General features: G+C 41.5%; 2 protein-coding genes across 6 annotated transcripts; both read right to left on the reverse strand.

The window, feature by feature from the left end:
* Positions 1-3,000: 3,000 nt before the first annotated feature.
* Positions 3,001-10,988, reverse strand: LOC115768287 (protein ROP). 5 transcript variants are annotated; one of them, XM_030712829.1, is made up of 8 exons: positions 10,663-10,988; positions 9,116-9,298; positions 8,897-9,052; positions 7,788-7,891; positions 5,620-6,139; positions 5,327-5,562; positions 5,089-5,256; positions 3,001-5,013 (listed from the first exon to the last, which is right to left on the reverse strand). In XM_030712829.1, the coding sequence occupies exons 1-8, from the start codon at positions 10,688-10,690 to the stop codon at positions 4,606-4,608; spliced, it is 1,803 nt and encodes a 600-aa protein (XP_030568689.1). In that variant the 5' UTR covers positions 10,691-10,988; the 3' UTR covers positions 3,001-4,605. The 5 variants fall into 5 exon arrangements, with proteins under 5 accessions (XP_030568689.1, XP_030568686.1, XP_030568690.1 ...); XM_030712826.1 differs by lacking the exon at positions 7,788-7,891 and adding an exon at positions 8,521-8,630; XM_030712830.1 differs by lacking the exons at positions 7,788-7,891; positions 10,663-10,988 and adding exons at positions 8,521-8,630; positions 9,956-9,974.
* Positions 10,989-11,231: 243 nt separating this feature from the next.
* LOC115768293 (alkaline phosphatase) lies at positions 11,232-13,349 on the reverse strand. The gene is made up of 4 exons (XM_030712837.1): positions 12,423-13,349; positions 11,894-12,357; positions 11,529-11,833; positions 11,232-11,472 (listed from the first exon to the last, which is right to left on the reverse strand). The coding sequence occupies exons 1-4, from the start codon at positions 13,326-13,328 to the stop codon at positions 11,339-11,341; spliced, it is 1,809 nt and encodes a 602-aa protein (XP_030568697.1). The 5' UTR covers positions 13,329-13,349; the 3' UTR covers positions 11,232-11,338.
* Between the last annotated feature and the right edge of the window lie 2 nt (positions 13,350-13,351).

Here is a 13,351-nt window from a genome sequence, read left to right on the forward strand (position 1 = left end):
CGATTAATATTCATATTTTTTTTATATCATTTATATATAAATTTACACACACACACACACACACACACACAAGCAATTATATATTTTAATTGTACACTTAAATTTAAGCATTAATAGAAGAAGAAGAACACAAATTGTATGCATTAAATTAATGTTATTTAAAGCAAATGCAAATAATAAAGTTGAAAAATTCAAAGAAATTAACGTAAATTCCAATTTGATAATCGAACTATTTTGTGTGTGTGTTGAATTTGAGAAACATATATATTTTTTTAACCGATTTCGGAGCTTGCGTGCAATATTCGGAAACGTTGCTAATGCCGAAAAATATGCCAGCAATTGCAATTTCCTGTTCTTAGTTGTTTCACTTCGATTTTCGGACCGCACCAAGTTTCAAACCAAAATCATAGCCAAGAACCAAACCCAAATGGCCTGGCTGCGGCCAGCAGTCGCCGCAAGTCTGAGTAGACAGTCCAATTGGAGTGCCTAAATTAGAATTCTTATTTGATTTATGTACATGCAAGAGAATTGAAAGTTCAAAGCCAACTAATACATTGATTATGTAAGTACACAATCCAATTGGACTGCCTAAAACTAAATTCCAGTTTGATTCATGTGAAACGAGCACAATTGGAAAGTTCTAAGCAGACATGATCAGCCGACCAATAAAGATGTCTAGCGTCCAATTGGACTGACTACGTTGAAATTCTTATATGATTTATGAACAACCTAAGTATAAAGAGATCTGACTAAACAGTCCAATTGGGACTGTATGTGTTTTTTTATCTTGCAATGCAATAAGAAGTATCTCAGTAAGAAGTCCAATGCAAAGAAAGTCCAATTGGTCTGCCCAAGTGGAGACTCTTATTTGATTCAGGAAGCTAAAGAGCATTTTGCAAATTTCCAACAAGATGACCAGCTGACCAATCAAAGAAAGGTGCGTGTGACTAGATCAGTCCAATTGGACTGCCTTGCCGAAATTCCAATTTGATTCCGAAAAAACAAAAGAGTTGTAATAAAATGTGTCTTGCTATGCAAAAATGATTGAGTAAAGAATCAGACCAATTGGACTGTACAAGCCGGGATTCCAATTAGATTTAAAAATGGGGCATTGAATAGTTCTAACAAGACATAACCAACCGAGCAGTATATGTATTCTGCATGTTAACAGTCCAATTGGATCGCTACAGTCCTATTCGATTCACGAAACTAACCAGCATTGCATAGTTCCAATCAGACATAACCCAGCAAGCCATAAAAAGACTGTTTTTTTTTTTTGTTTTTGTTAACTTTGCAATGCAAAGATGATTATTATTATAAGTTGCACTGTTATAATTCCGTTTGAATGAAGTTAATTAAAGTACATATTGTAATTGTTGAACTGTGACACATTTGTTGTTGTTCTTGTTGGACAACAGGGTGGCACACAGCTGCAGGCGCTTGGCACACCCTGTGCCCGTTTAGCAGAGCTGCGATTAATTTATTTAAAACGTGCGCTAATATAATATGTTAATGCTTTATATGTCCGTTTAGTATATATGCTAAGTATGTGCTAATACTTTGTCTTTGTTGTTTTTTTCTGTTGCTTTCCATTTCTTAGTGGATTCTTATTGGAAGCGTGCGCGCCTGGCGGCAAAACTTGTGTTTCAAATTTTTGTGCTTTCCTCTGCTTCTTCCTCTTCTTCTTCTTCTTGCTGCTACTAGTTAATTAATGTTGTAATTACGTTAATTACGTTTAAGAAATTGACGGCAATTCTTAAATATTGTATATATAATTATTATTCTTTGACTTTTAAAATATGTATTTGTATATGTATATACATATGTATATATATATTTATGTATATGTTTATAAATTTGTTAATTTCATTTTCGATTTTGTTAATTCCGAAAAACTGTTCGATTCGTATATATTCTTGACAATTATGCTAGGAAATTACAAAAGAAATTAACAATTTCCAATTTCTCTTCGACTTTGAATACATTTATAAGTGTTCTATACTCTTCTTCTTCTTCGTTTTGATAATTTATTAATATATAATATTTATTGAAATATATATATAGAGAGAGCGCGAGTCGTGCCCCTGGGCAATGCATATGCCATACCTTTGCCCAAAAAGCTGAGCTCGTGCTCGGATTTGGGTTTGGATTCGAGTTTCTATATCATTTATTGTATGTTTAGAATACTGGCTTAATTATTAGATAAATGGCCGCTTTGTCCAGCCCACAAAATGTTTAACTAATCTACGAGACTCGCCTCTAAACATTCAACAATTTGTTGTTGTTGTTGTTGTTTTTTGTTTTTTGGTCACAAGCAATAAACATTTAAACGTGAATTCTGAACAATTATTGGCGCCTTCTCTCCGGCACGTTTATCAACACTGAAGCGAGCGCGCGCACGCGCGCACGCACGCACGCACGAGCAGGCAGGCAGCCAGCGCACGCGCACAGCAACGCCGGCAATTCGCCAGTGTGATCCTCTCGACTCGATGTTGTTGAGTTTTTGTGGCGCGAATTCGCCGTCGTTGCCCCCCTGGTTGGTGGGGTGGTTGGCTAGATCTTCGGTTGTTGTGCGCCAACTGTGCGCGTGCGCGTGTGCGTGCGCGCATGCGCGTGTGTGCGTACTCGCAAGTGCATGCGTGCGCGACGCACGCGCGCGCGCTCTCTCTCGCTCTCGCTCTCTCGGTGCTGCAAGCTGTGGTGTGTTGCCAGTGTGGTGTAATTTGGCAATTCACCACGAGCAGCCAACAAATTGACTTGCACAACAATCCAATTGGAGAACTGGCGCCAACTAGAGCTAATGCATAAATATATGTATTGTATTAATTGTAAATATTTGATTTATATAAGTATTCAATAATTTTGTAGAAGAGTGTTATCATTTGTAACTTACTTAGCTACGTTTTAGAACTTGTCTGACTTTTGTTTCTTTACCTTCTTTTCGTATATATATAACAATTATTTATGAACAATCAAATAAAAAGAGAGTAAGTTTTTGATTTTATTACATAATAACAAATGTTAACTATTAAAAGTTAAATAAAAAAAAAAAGAGCGAGAGAAAGAGAATACAAATAGAATACTTTCCAACAATATTATAAACATAAAAAAAAATTAATAAAAATAAAATGCATTTGGTTTGAAATTGCATTCACACGCACACACACACAAACACACACACGCATGTGCATGTGTGTGTGTGTGTGTGTGCAGCTAGTACGGTAATTGGATTGAAATATTGTAGCATTGCGATAAGTTTGTATTGTACTGAAGTAAATGCAATTTGTCGCTACTTTGCCAATAAGAATTAAGTATATTGGTATAAGTATATATATATATATATATATATGCATGAATATGTATATGTATATGGTAATTGGTATCTATATAATGCTTTGTATATTGTATAAATAGTTATCGTTTAACATTGCCTTCGTTTTAGGTATATGTATATTTGTATAACATGTTATTTAAAGCTTGTTGCAAGTATTTCAAAAGTATTTCTTCAAAAATGTTAAGTTTAAGTTGATTTTGTTTTCGTTTTTCGTTTTTTGCATTTGACTTGGAATACACGTAGTTCGAGTTGTGGAAGGCGCACAAAATTTGCTTCAATTGAAAGACTCTATATATATTTATATATATATATATATATTAATGCTGTAACTGCAAGTTTTTAAATATTGCTTTTCAAAGTTTGTTCTTCATTTATGGTTTTCCTAACTCTCAGCTTGCTTGCCAAAATTTGAAGCACAAGTTTTCACCACGGCGACGCGCTTTGCTGTGTGTGTGTGTGTGTGAAAGTGCAGTAATTGTAATTACATTTCGATAAATCGATAAACTCATTTAACATATGCTTAACATTTTGCTGTTATGTGGCTTTTAAAAGTGGCTTCTCTTAAGTTCTCTGTTAAGTTAATATATCTATATATATATATATATATATAGATTTGTATTTAACAACTGAATTAGAATTTTAGCATAACTACATTTCACTAATTCTCGTCAAATTCTGATGCACATAAACAACAACAAACAGTTTTGATTCGAGTTGTTAACGTTGTCAGGGTACATAATTGATTTTTTTTCTTTTCTTTAAATTTGTTTTCTCTTTTAATCATTGGACTATCGTAAAGAATTAGTAAACATTGTGTGCACACATAAATACATTGTTTTAAAAATATACATATATATATATATATGTGTGTGTGTGTGTGTTTGTGTGTGTGTGCTACGAGTTCACAATTATAGGGTATATAGTGTGTGATAATAGAATGTTATTTATAGAAGAAGTAAACGCTTTTCCATTACATATCGGACTGCACATTTATATAGATGTATATATATCGTATATAATATAGTATATAAGTTTTTTTTTGTATTGTTCTTTCGTTTTGTGGGCTAGTTAGTTAAGAGGTGCACATAATGTGTGTGTCTACTGTAGGTTGATCAAAATGAACAGACGCCTACACAATTTTATGAAACTAAAGACAACAAACACATATATAGATATATCATAGAAATATATGCATATGCTGATATATAGATATATCGATTAACAGATTTAGGGGCTGGCTAAGCTTGCTTTAAACTCTAGGTGCACGGCATCTAATCCTCCTTGGAGAGGCTGCCCAGATCGCTGAGAAAGATTTCGGGCGAGAGAACGTGCGAGGAGCCGACCAGCACCTCCCAGTTGCGCACCGAGTTGGTTACCTCGTAGGCGCAGCGCATTTCCGACATGCTCACGCCGCCCACTATGAAAATGATGAGGCGTGGCACATTCTTAACCTGCGTCTGTGCCTTATCCTTATGCCAGTGGCCATAGCGTGCGCTAGTCGGTGCATGATAATTGGTATTCTGTGCGCGTCCCTCGAGGAACGGAAAATGCCGCTGATCCAACTTATCCTCGATGCAATCCTCCATGATGTCCTTGATGACGGGCGTCCAGCGCGACATCTGATAGGTGCTCTCGGTGATGCGCTCCTTGCGCGGCACCGAATAGATCTTCTTGCGTGACTGCAAAACGAATTGGCATACAAATTAGTTGGTAGAAGAATCGGCCGTCTGCATTTTTAACCTGGCCATACTCACATCGGCAATGACATTGATGCCCAGATAGCTGAGATTGCGCACCATGTCCTGATCCTTGGTGGACAGCTGTGCGTGTGTAAACAGCTTGGTCAGGTTCTCCTCGGAGATGCCGTTCTTGATCATCACATAGAGCGAAATGATGCGCACCTTATCGTAGTTGGACACATTCTGAAAGTCGCGCATTCTCTGGCTAATTAGTCTGGACATATTGTTTTTTTGTTTGGATTTTGTGGCCTACCGCATCTAGCAAAATGGGCACAATGTTGCGCATATGATCCTTGATTTTCTCGCCCTCCGCATCCGTGCCCATGGCCAGATCCTGTTCGACGCGGCACAGCTTGTCCACATAGTTCTGATACGATTTCATGCAGTCCTCGGCCAGATGCAAATGGGTGGAATACTTGGACAGCTCCTTCTGATACTGCGGCATCTTCTTGATCATCTGCGACAGATCGCGCATCGACGACTTGTCAGCTATGAGAGGCAACACCTGATTAGCTTCGCCTGTGGCTGTGCTAGATGTCAACATACCGGAACTCATGCGCTTGGAATCGGTAAACTTCTTAAGGTTCTGTGTGACCTGTGTGGAGACAACAGCAATGTGCTCGTGACGCAGCTCCACCCACAGGTCGTCGTTCTCGTCCAGCAGCACCTCCTTGTCCGGCTGATTGGGCCCGGGCGTATAACGGTACACATCGTTCACAATGGGCAACAGATCATAGGCCATCGCCTGGAGCGTTAGCTCGTGCAGCAACGGCGATACGCAATCAAAGCCGCGATCCAGAATCAATAGCTGCGATCGGGCCTTCTCCGGGCCCTCGCCCATGGTCGGCTCATCGGCCTTGTAGGCATCCAGCTTCTGCTGCACCGAAGCGGCCAGATCAATGTTGCGATCCCAGTCGCTGCGATAGCGCACGTTCGGATACTCGCCCAGCGTGGCGCACAGCGTTGCGATCTGCTCGGCAATGCGTTCGATATGCTTGCCGCGTATCGAGGCGAATGCCGGCGAGTAGAGGCATTGGAACGTGTCCGGCGAATCCAGCGAGAAGACCTGCGGATGCGAACGCATCAAGGGGCGAACCACCCAGAAGGATTTCACTATTAATTGCCGTACACTAGTCCATTTCAAATGTTATCGAGTGTGTGAACGTGAGGCTAACTACGTATGTGTGTGTGTGAGAGTGAGAGTGACAGAGAGTTTTACAGTACGGCAAGCAAATGTTGAAAGAAAGGCACACTTTCAAGCCTTTTGCAACACTGCTTCATATTGGCGAGAAACGGTTAATCGATTAATTAATTAATCGATAGCAGGCAAGAAAAAATGCCAAAGAGCTGCTTTAGTCAATAATTCGAAATGCTTAGTCATTTTATAATTAATTTGCATGGCTTTTTGTCTATTGAAATGAAATCAAATATTCGATAAATTATCGATACATATCGAAAAGTAAATAGTTCTCAAGTCAGATTTTTTTAAACATCAACATTTGCTTGCTGTACTCCGGCACAGTTACACATTAAAGCGAAAGAGAGCGACATGCAGCGCTCGGCATGCAGAACGTTAGACGAATGAGAGCGCGTCTGTAGCGAGAGAGAGAGAGAGAGAGGGCGTTGTGTGAGTGTGTGTGAACTTAAGAGCTAATGAGATACATATTTACATAGAAAGTGGCGAGAGAGCACGCAACCAATTCACAAATAGTTACATTTATAGGTAATGCATTCCTTTTTTTTTTTATTACTGTGGTATTCGTGTGTTACTTTAAAGCCCTGGAGTTGTACTCGCCGCATCACAACGTGACGAATAACGAGTAAGCAGCAAAACGAACGAGTGCTGCTTAAACGTGCCTGGTCACATTGTGTCTGGTTCAGCGAGTAGTACTTTCGTTTTGCTTGTTATCATTATTATTTGTTATGTTATGATCAAATCGATATGCTTTAATAATTGATATACACAATGATCGCATGTGTTACATGTTTGATTAGGCACGATTTGCTTTTCTGTATACAATTCACATACATTAAATTGAACACTACAAAACAAGTTTAACAAAACTTAAGGAGATTCGAGATTGAATGGCGTTCGCCACAGTTAACGCTCGGAAATGTGTCAGACAGGCCCATGGCTTGGCTTCGCTTGCCAGTGTTGCAAAGTGACGTTTTGATTAAGCCCAAGCGCTAGAGCCTAGTGACACGATTGCTTAGTATTGTGTCAGTATTTACAACAACAAGTACAACACATATAGTACATATACATATTGATATATATATATACACATAGACAGTGATAGAATTAGACAGAGACAGCGAATGTGTGTGTGTGTGTTAGTGTGTGTGTGTTAGTGTGTGTGTGTGTGTAGGGGATACAGTTATTTAAGCTATTGAGCATTGAACAACACTTTTAAATAGTGTTCCAAAGTGTTTCCAAATAAATGGAACATGAAAATAACAGTTAATAACAGAGAACAGAGCGAGAGAGATAAAGATAGAGAGAGAAGGCAATTGAGCGGTAAAGAGAGAGAGAGTGAGAGAGAGAGAGAGTTTGTACTTAGATAAACTAAGACTTGGCTTGGATTCGGGCTTGGATTTAAATAAAACGCTCTTGCACTATACAAATGTCTGTTTATGGAAAGGATATTTGCTTTGTCTATGTTACAGAGAGATTTTTGTTTTTGGTTTTTTGTTTTTGTTTTTGTTTAGCGCACCTGGCATTCATATGGTAGAAATGCAATATTAATCTCCTTTAGAGTTTTGATCTTTCTTGCAGCGCACGATTTACACAAATCGTTAAATAATTCCTCCGGGCAAACTATAATTATAATTATACGCACATCAAATGTAGCTCTCGTTTTTCGTTTTTCGTTTTTTCTTTTGGTTTTTCATTTTTTAAGCTACAAAATATGTATAGTATATAGTATCAAATGGTATTATTATGTAATTGTAATGCATGTGAGCATGTATGTGCGAGGCAATTGGTTATTTCATCTATTCAATATATATATTTGGACTCGATAGGACTCGATGCCCAAACGTTTTGTATCTGGGCACGCTGAAAAAGTAAACTTATTGAAGGTTACGTATTAAGCGAATTAAATAAGGCCAGAAAATGAAAAGTATAACAAATGTGGACAAAACCAAAAGGAATTTAAAGAACATGTAACAAAATGATAAAGCATTCAAATGTGATAAATTGTTGTTTGTCAGTTCAAGTGGAAGTTGCAACCAGTTGAGGTTAGTTGTGAAAGCAAACGCTTTGAGACAAATCGCATCGGAACGCACGATCCACAGCACAGGGTGATTAGTAGTAACGAGTAGCGAGTAACGAGTAACGAGTAACGAGTAGCGAGTAACGAGTAGCGAGTCACTCGAACGAGTGTGTAAAATGGCGAGTTAGACTTGTTTTTTTTTTTTTTAGTTTTTCCTCTTTCCTCAATATACCTGTGCTTCATAGGCCAAAAAGGCAATATTGATCTCTTTGCAGGTGCGCACATAGCGTCGACAAATGTGTTTGTGCGATTGCAGCATTTCGAATATGCGAGGCGGTATCGCTACATATTTATATTATATATAGAATAATCAGAGCAGCGTATACCAACAGTAGGCATACGTATGCAGGTGCCGGTGTAAGGTACGGGATTCATGGAAAATTTATAAATAAATCGATATAGAAATTAAATGGAAATTATGAACAATAAAATCATAAATAATAATCTGGGTAGCCATATAGACATACAGTCACGCGCATCAAGTACTAAATAATTGATATATAGATTTAGATATTGGTTAATTAAAGGCCTGTCCGACTGGCACATACCCTCGGTGAAGAAGACGTGCGCGTAACGGTACATGGGACGCGCCGGATTCTCAAAGTCGCGTATCAGGGAGCGCACAGACTCATCCGATGGCGTTATCAAGTAGATGGCATCCATTGTGGGCAGCGGCTCGCGCTTCTTGTGAATATCCTCCACCACTGGAAGATGTTATACGACATGTTTAGAGTATGTACATATGTCTATTGCTTATTGGCACTTACATGTTATGCCCTCGGCGCTAATCTCGTGCATCTTGGTGCAGGCGGAGACCATGCGCATGCCCAGCTTATCCACCACCAGCACACGCCACTCGATCCCACCTGCGCCGGCCGCCTTTGGAGCAGCTGCAGCGCCCGCTTTCTTCGGTGGCGGCGGCTTGTACTTCACCACCTCGTTCATGATCTCTACAAAAAAAAAAGAAAACGAGAAGGCAAGCGCATCAATATTTATACAATTGTCAAAGTGTGTGTGTGTCTGTTTTGGCAGTGTGACCCATTTTGTTAACGGGTGTGACCCGTTAAATCTGCATTTTATGACATTTGGCAAAGGGTATTGGATAGAATATTGAAATCTTGTTATTCTTAAAGAGCATCTTTAGCAAAGAGTATCATTGAGCTACCCTGATAATCCTTGGCATAGAGAGAGGCGCCTCCAAAGGCGACCTAGTTACGAGGCGAATCATTTAAATACCTGCTTTCCCTTACCCCTCATTGATCTGTCTTTCAACCACTTTGGCATATAGCTTCCATATGGAAAATAAAACCTTGTTGCCGGACTCTACTCGGCTTAGTCAGAGCCACAAAATTATCATATTAAATCATTTGCATTAAATAATTTGATAAAGTATATATTTTTTAGCATTTACAAATGATATAATCCAAGCAAATCAGCTTTGGCTTTTCTTTTGGCCTTTTTTAATCCTCTCAATGCCCTAGTTAGCTTTTTTTTTTGTTGCCTTTCAAAAATGGGCAGCACTGTTGCGTAGTTATATTATGTGGAATCAACGCTTTATCATATTCATAGTGTAATTTGTTGGCTGGAGGCAAAGGCAAGAGTATTACTCATAAGCCTGATGAGTCAGCGCCAGCTATAAAAAAACCAACAATAATACACAAACAAGCAGCAAGAATAATAACAACAAGAAGAAGAAGAACGTGAGAAAAAGTGCATGAAATAAGCCACTTAGCGAATGGCGTTGCCTGATTGATTTTATTCCCGTTTTACGAATATTGATAGCAATTCCCATTTGCATAGCGAAGCGCTGCCAGATAGTTGCAATCAAGCAGAAGGCAAGACGACGCTTAACCGTTTAGTTGATGCTACGGGGGCAGTGGCAGGGGGGGGGGGGCACATTGGAAATGCTTATCCTGCGGCAAAGGTCACCGCAACCCCCGCATAAGCATTCACGCCTGAAAAGCGTTGCGCGTGGGCATTGCCAGTGGGTGTTGTGTGTGGGTGTGTATGTGTGTGTGTTTGGAAAAATCGATGAATGCTGCGGTGCTTGGAGCTGCTCGTTTGATAAGAATATGTAAATGCAAAATGTTTTGCATATCGGTGCTTGCCAATTAAACTGGTTCGTACATAAATAAATAAATAAATAAATGCGTGTGTGTGTGTGTGTTTAGTGGGGCGTCATTTTTATCACAGCCTTGCCTATGGGCTGTACTTGTGTGCGTGTGTCGCTCCCCATGTGTGTGTGTGTGTGTGTGTTAGTCAGAATAGCAGCAGTTAAATTTTGTCGTATTGGAATGTTTGTCATTGCACTTACTCTGGCCGACCAAAACTTTTAACGCCATGTTTGCTGGAATTCGTTGTTTTCACTGGCACTAACTGGCCCGGCTATTAATCAATAAACTATTTCAATTTTTTTTTTGTTGTATATCTTTGCGGTTGACGCACAAACGCAATAGCCAAATAGTTTAACAATAATGAATGTCGAAAAATTGATCACCACCGCAACTCAAAACGAAAAAAAAAATAATAACTCAACACCAACCGTCGGTGAAAACGCGGCTAATATTTAATTGTTTATGGAAATCGTTGCGTATTCTTTTTGTATATAATTACAGCTTGTATGAACGAACTCCCTAGTATATGCTTGCAGGGATGGCTCAAAACATCGATATGCCTTGCCATATCGATATGTGGCTAAGTTGGCGATAGTCAATGGCATCGATACTTTAGAGTTAAGCTAAATCCAGGATACTGAAAGATTAAAAAAAAAATACTATTTTCTTTGCTTCACTCATCCACACTTATCTTTTTTAAATACTAAATGTGTAATGTCTGGTAGCGCTTGACATGCGATGTGGCAGCTCTGTCAGAAATAACGCGCAAATTTGTAATTTTTAACGATCCTATCATTTTATTTGCGCCTAACACTAGAAAACAAAAACAACTTATCACAATATATAATAGAATAGAAAAAAAAGCTATGTTTAAATCTATAAAGGCATCAGCTCCGCCAAAGATTCGGCGATTGTGCTATCACGGAAGCGTCCAATTCTCAGTGCATAGGAGATGACGTGCGCCACGTAGCTTTGCTCGTGCACACCATGGAACAGATAGGACATGGCACCTGCCCGACAACATTTAATTAATTAAATATATATACTAAATGCATTGCATACATACCACGCGCATGTATCGTCACATCGGAGCCGCCGTGCAGATTCTCATCCGTATTAATGGCCGCCTGCTGTGTGTATTCCCAGTCTGTGGTGTCGCTGAGCGCCGGATTTTGACGCAGCATGCGCTCCGTGTTCACCTGAAAGCCCTGGTAGCTGGTGCCGTATGTGAGCGTCGTGTATGGCGTTTCCTCGGTCTTTGAGTTGCCGGCCAGGCCCAATATGTCAGCGCCACGTTCCGGATGCCCGTTGATGGTCAGACTATGGGCATGGTCAGCGGTGACAATCAGCAGCGTCTCGTCCAGCTGATCCCTGTAAGTGCACGTATCGCAATTAGCTATTGTTGAAGAGTCTGTAATTGTGGGTACTCACTTGGCTTTCAGATACGCCTGGACCGCCTGCACGGCCTCGTTCAGGGCGAGCACCTCGCTGAGCGCCTTGCGCGCCTGCCCACGATGATGAGCCTGGTCGATCATGCCCGCCTCGACAACAAGTAGATAACCCTTGTCGCTGTTGCCCAGCACCTCGAGCGCCTTTATTGTCATATTGGTTAGCGAGGGCATGCCGGCGTCGCTGACATCCCGCTCGTGATCGTACTTGAGATGTCCATTGGCAAATATGCCCATCACATAGTCAACGTTTTGTGTATCGAGATTCCTGAGCTGACCGTTGTTCTGCACCACGGCATGCGATTGGCCTTTTGCCGTCTTGAGCATCGCCCAGTCGCGGATCAGATTGCGTCCGTCCGCCGCTTGACCCGCCCACATGTCGAGCGGATCGCTGGCTGTGCCCGTCACATTCGAGACCAGCATCTGGCGACCGCCACCCATGATGACCTGCCAGGTGAGTTGTTCAGCTTAATTGACTTACATCTTTTACTAAGAAACGACAGAATACTTACATTTATTTGTTGGCCCGTTGACTGCTCGACCAGCTGGCGTGCTATGTCCTGGCAGCCTTGCTGCTGCGCCTCCGCCGGCATGCGCGACTCACACTCCCAGCGGCGATCCGGCACATGGGCGTACAGTGCCGCGGGCGTGGCATGAGTCACACGCGTGGTCGTCACAAAGCCCGTACGCATGCCATCCACTTGGGCCCAATTGAGTATGTTCTGTACGTGATGGGCCTCCTTCAGCGAGGCGCTACAATTGCCGAGCGGAACGGCGGCATCAACGCCGCCCGTCTCATAGTTGGCCTTGACGCCGCCAAAGAGCGCCGTGGCCGTCGAAAAGGAGTCTGGCACCTGTTTGTTGGCACAGTAGGTCTTCAGCAGGCCCATGTGCGGGAAACGCTCCCAGCTGAGCAGGCCCTCCTCCTTGAAGCCATAGATGCGCGCCGCAGTCACCGTATTCGGGCCCATGCCGTCGCCCACAAAGAGCACCACATTCTTGGCACGACGTCGATTCAGCTCACGATTCAAGGCCAGCTTGAGCTCATCTATGCCGCGATCGTACCACTCCTGCTGCTCCTTGGGCAGCGTGACATGCCAATAGGCCACCGTTTCCATGTCGCTTACATCTCCAGCGAACTCATAGTGCACCAGAAAGCCAATGCACATGGCTATCATTAGCACCGACGAGAAGCTAACGGCTATGATGAACACCTTCGATTTGAACACATTCTTTTGCTGCTGCCGCTGCTGCTCCTGCTGCTGTTGCTGTTGCTGCAGTTGCTCCGGCAGGGCTTTGGCTCTGGGTGTGCCGCCGTTGGAATTGGCAAAATTATGACTCGAGTCCAGGCTGTCCAGCTGCACCTCAATGAGGCCCACATCGCCCAGCTTGGTGCTGTCCGTGCCCGTGGATGACATCGCAATGCCCGAATTTTAGCTCT

This window comes from Drosophila novamexicana, unplaced genomic scaffold (assembly GCF_003285875.2).
Source record: "Drosophila novamexicana strain 15010-1031.04,08,12 unplaced genomic scaffold, DnovRS2.1 tig00001752-arrow-arrow-pilon, whole genome shotgun sequence".
In the NCBI taxonomy this organism is placed as follows: domain Eukaryota; kingdom Metazoa; phylum Arthropoda; class Insecta; order Diptera; family Drosophilidae; genus Drosophila; species Drosophila novamexicana.

What these genes read in the sequence shown, in the direction of transcription:
- LOC115768287 (XM_030712826.1), bottom strand. Translation starts at nt 10,690, where the DNA reads ATGGCGTTAAAAGTTTTGGTCGGCCAGA. An exon ending in TAGCGCCGAGGGCATAACAT is followed by an intron (nt 9,053 to 9,115) that starts GTAAGTGCCAAT and finishes AACATCTTCCAG; the next exon opens with TGGTGGAGGATATTCACAAG. An exon ending in GCACGTCTTCTTCACCGAGG is followed by an intron (nt 8,631 to 8,896) that starts GTATGTGCCAGT and finishes ATAAATATGTAG; the next exon opens with CGATACCGCCTCGCATATTC.
- LOC115768293 (XM_030712837.1), bottom strand. Translation starts at nt 13,328, where the DNA reads ATGTCATCCACGGGCACGGACAGCACCAAGCTGGGCGATGTGGGCCTC. An exon ending in CAACGGGCCAACAAATAAAT is followed by an intron (nt 12,358 to 12,422) that starts GTAAGTATTCTG and finishes CTCACCTGGCAG; the next exon opens with GTCATCATGGGTGGCGGTCG. An exon ending in TGTGACGATACATGCGCGTG is followed by an intron (nt 11,473 to 11,528) that starts GTATGTATGCAA and finishes GTTGTCGGGCAG; the next exon opens with GTGCCATGTCCTATCTGTTC.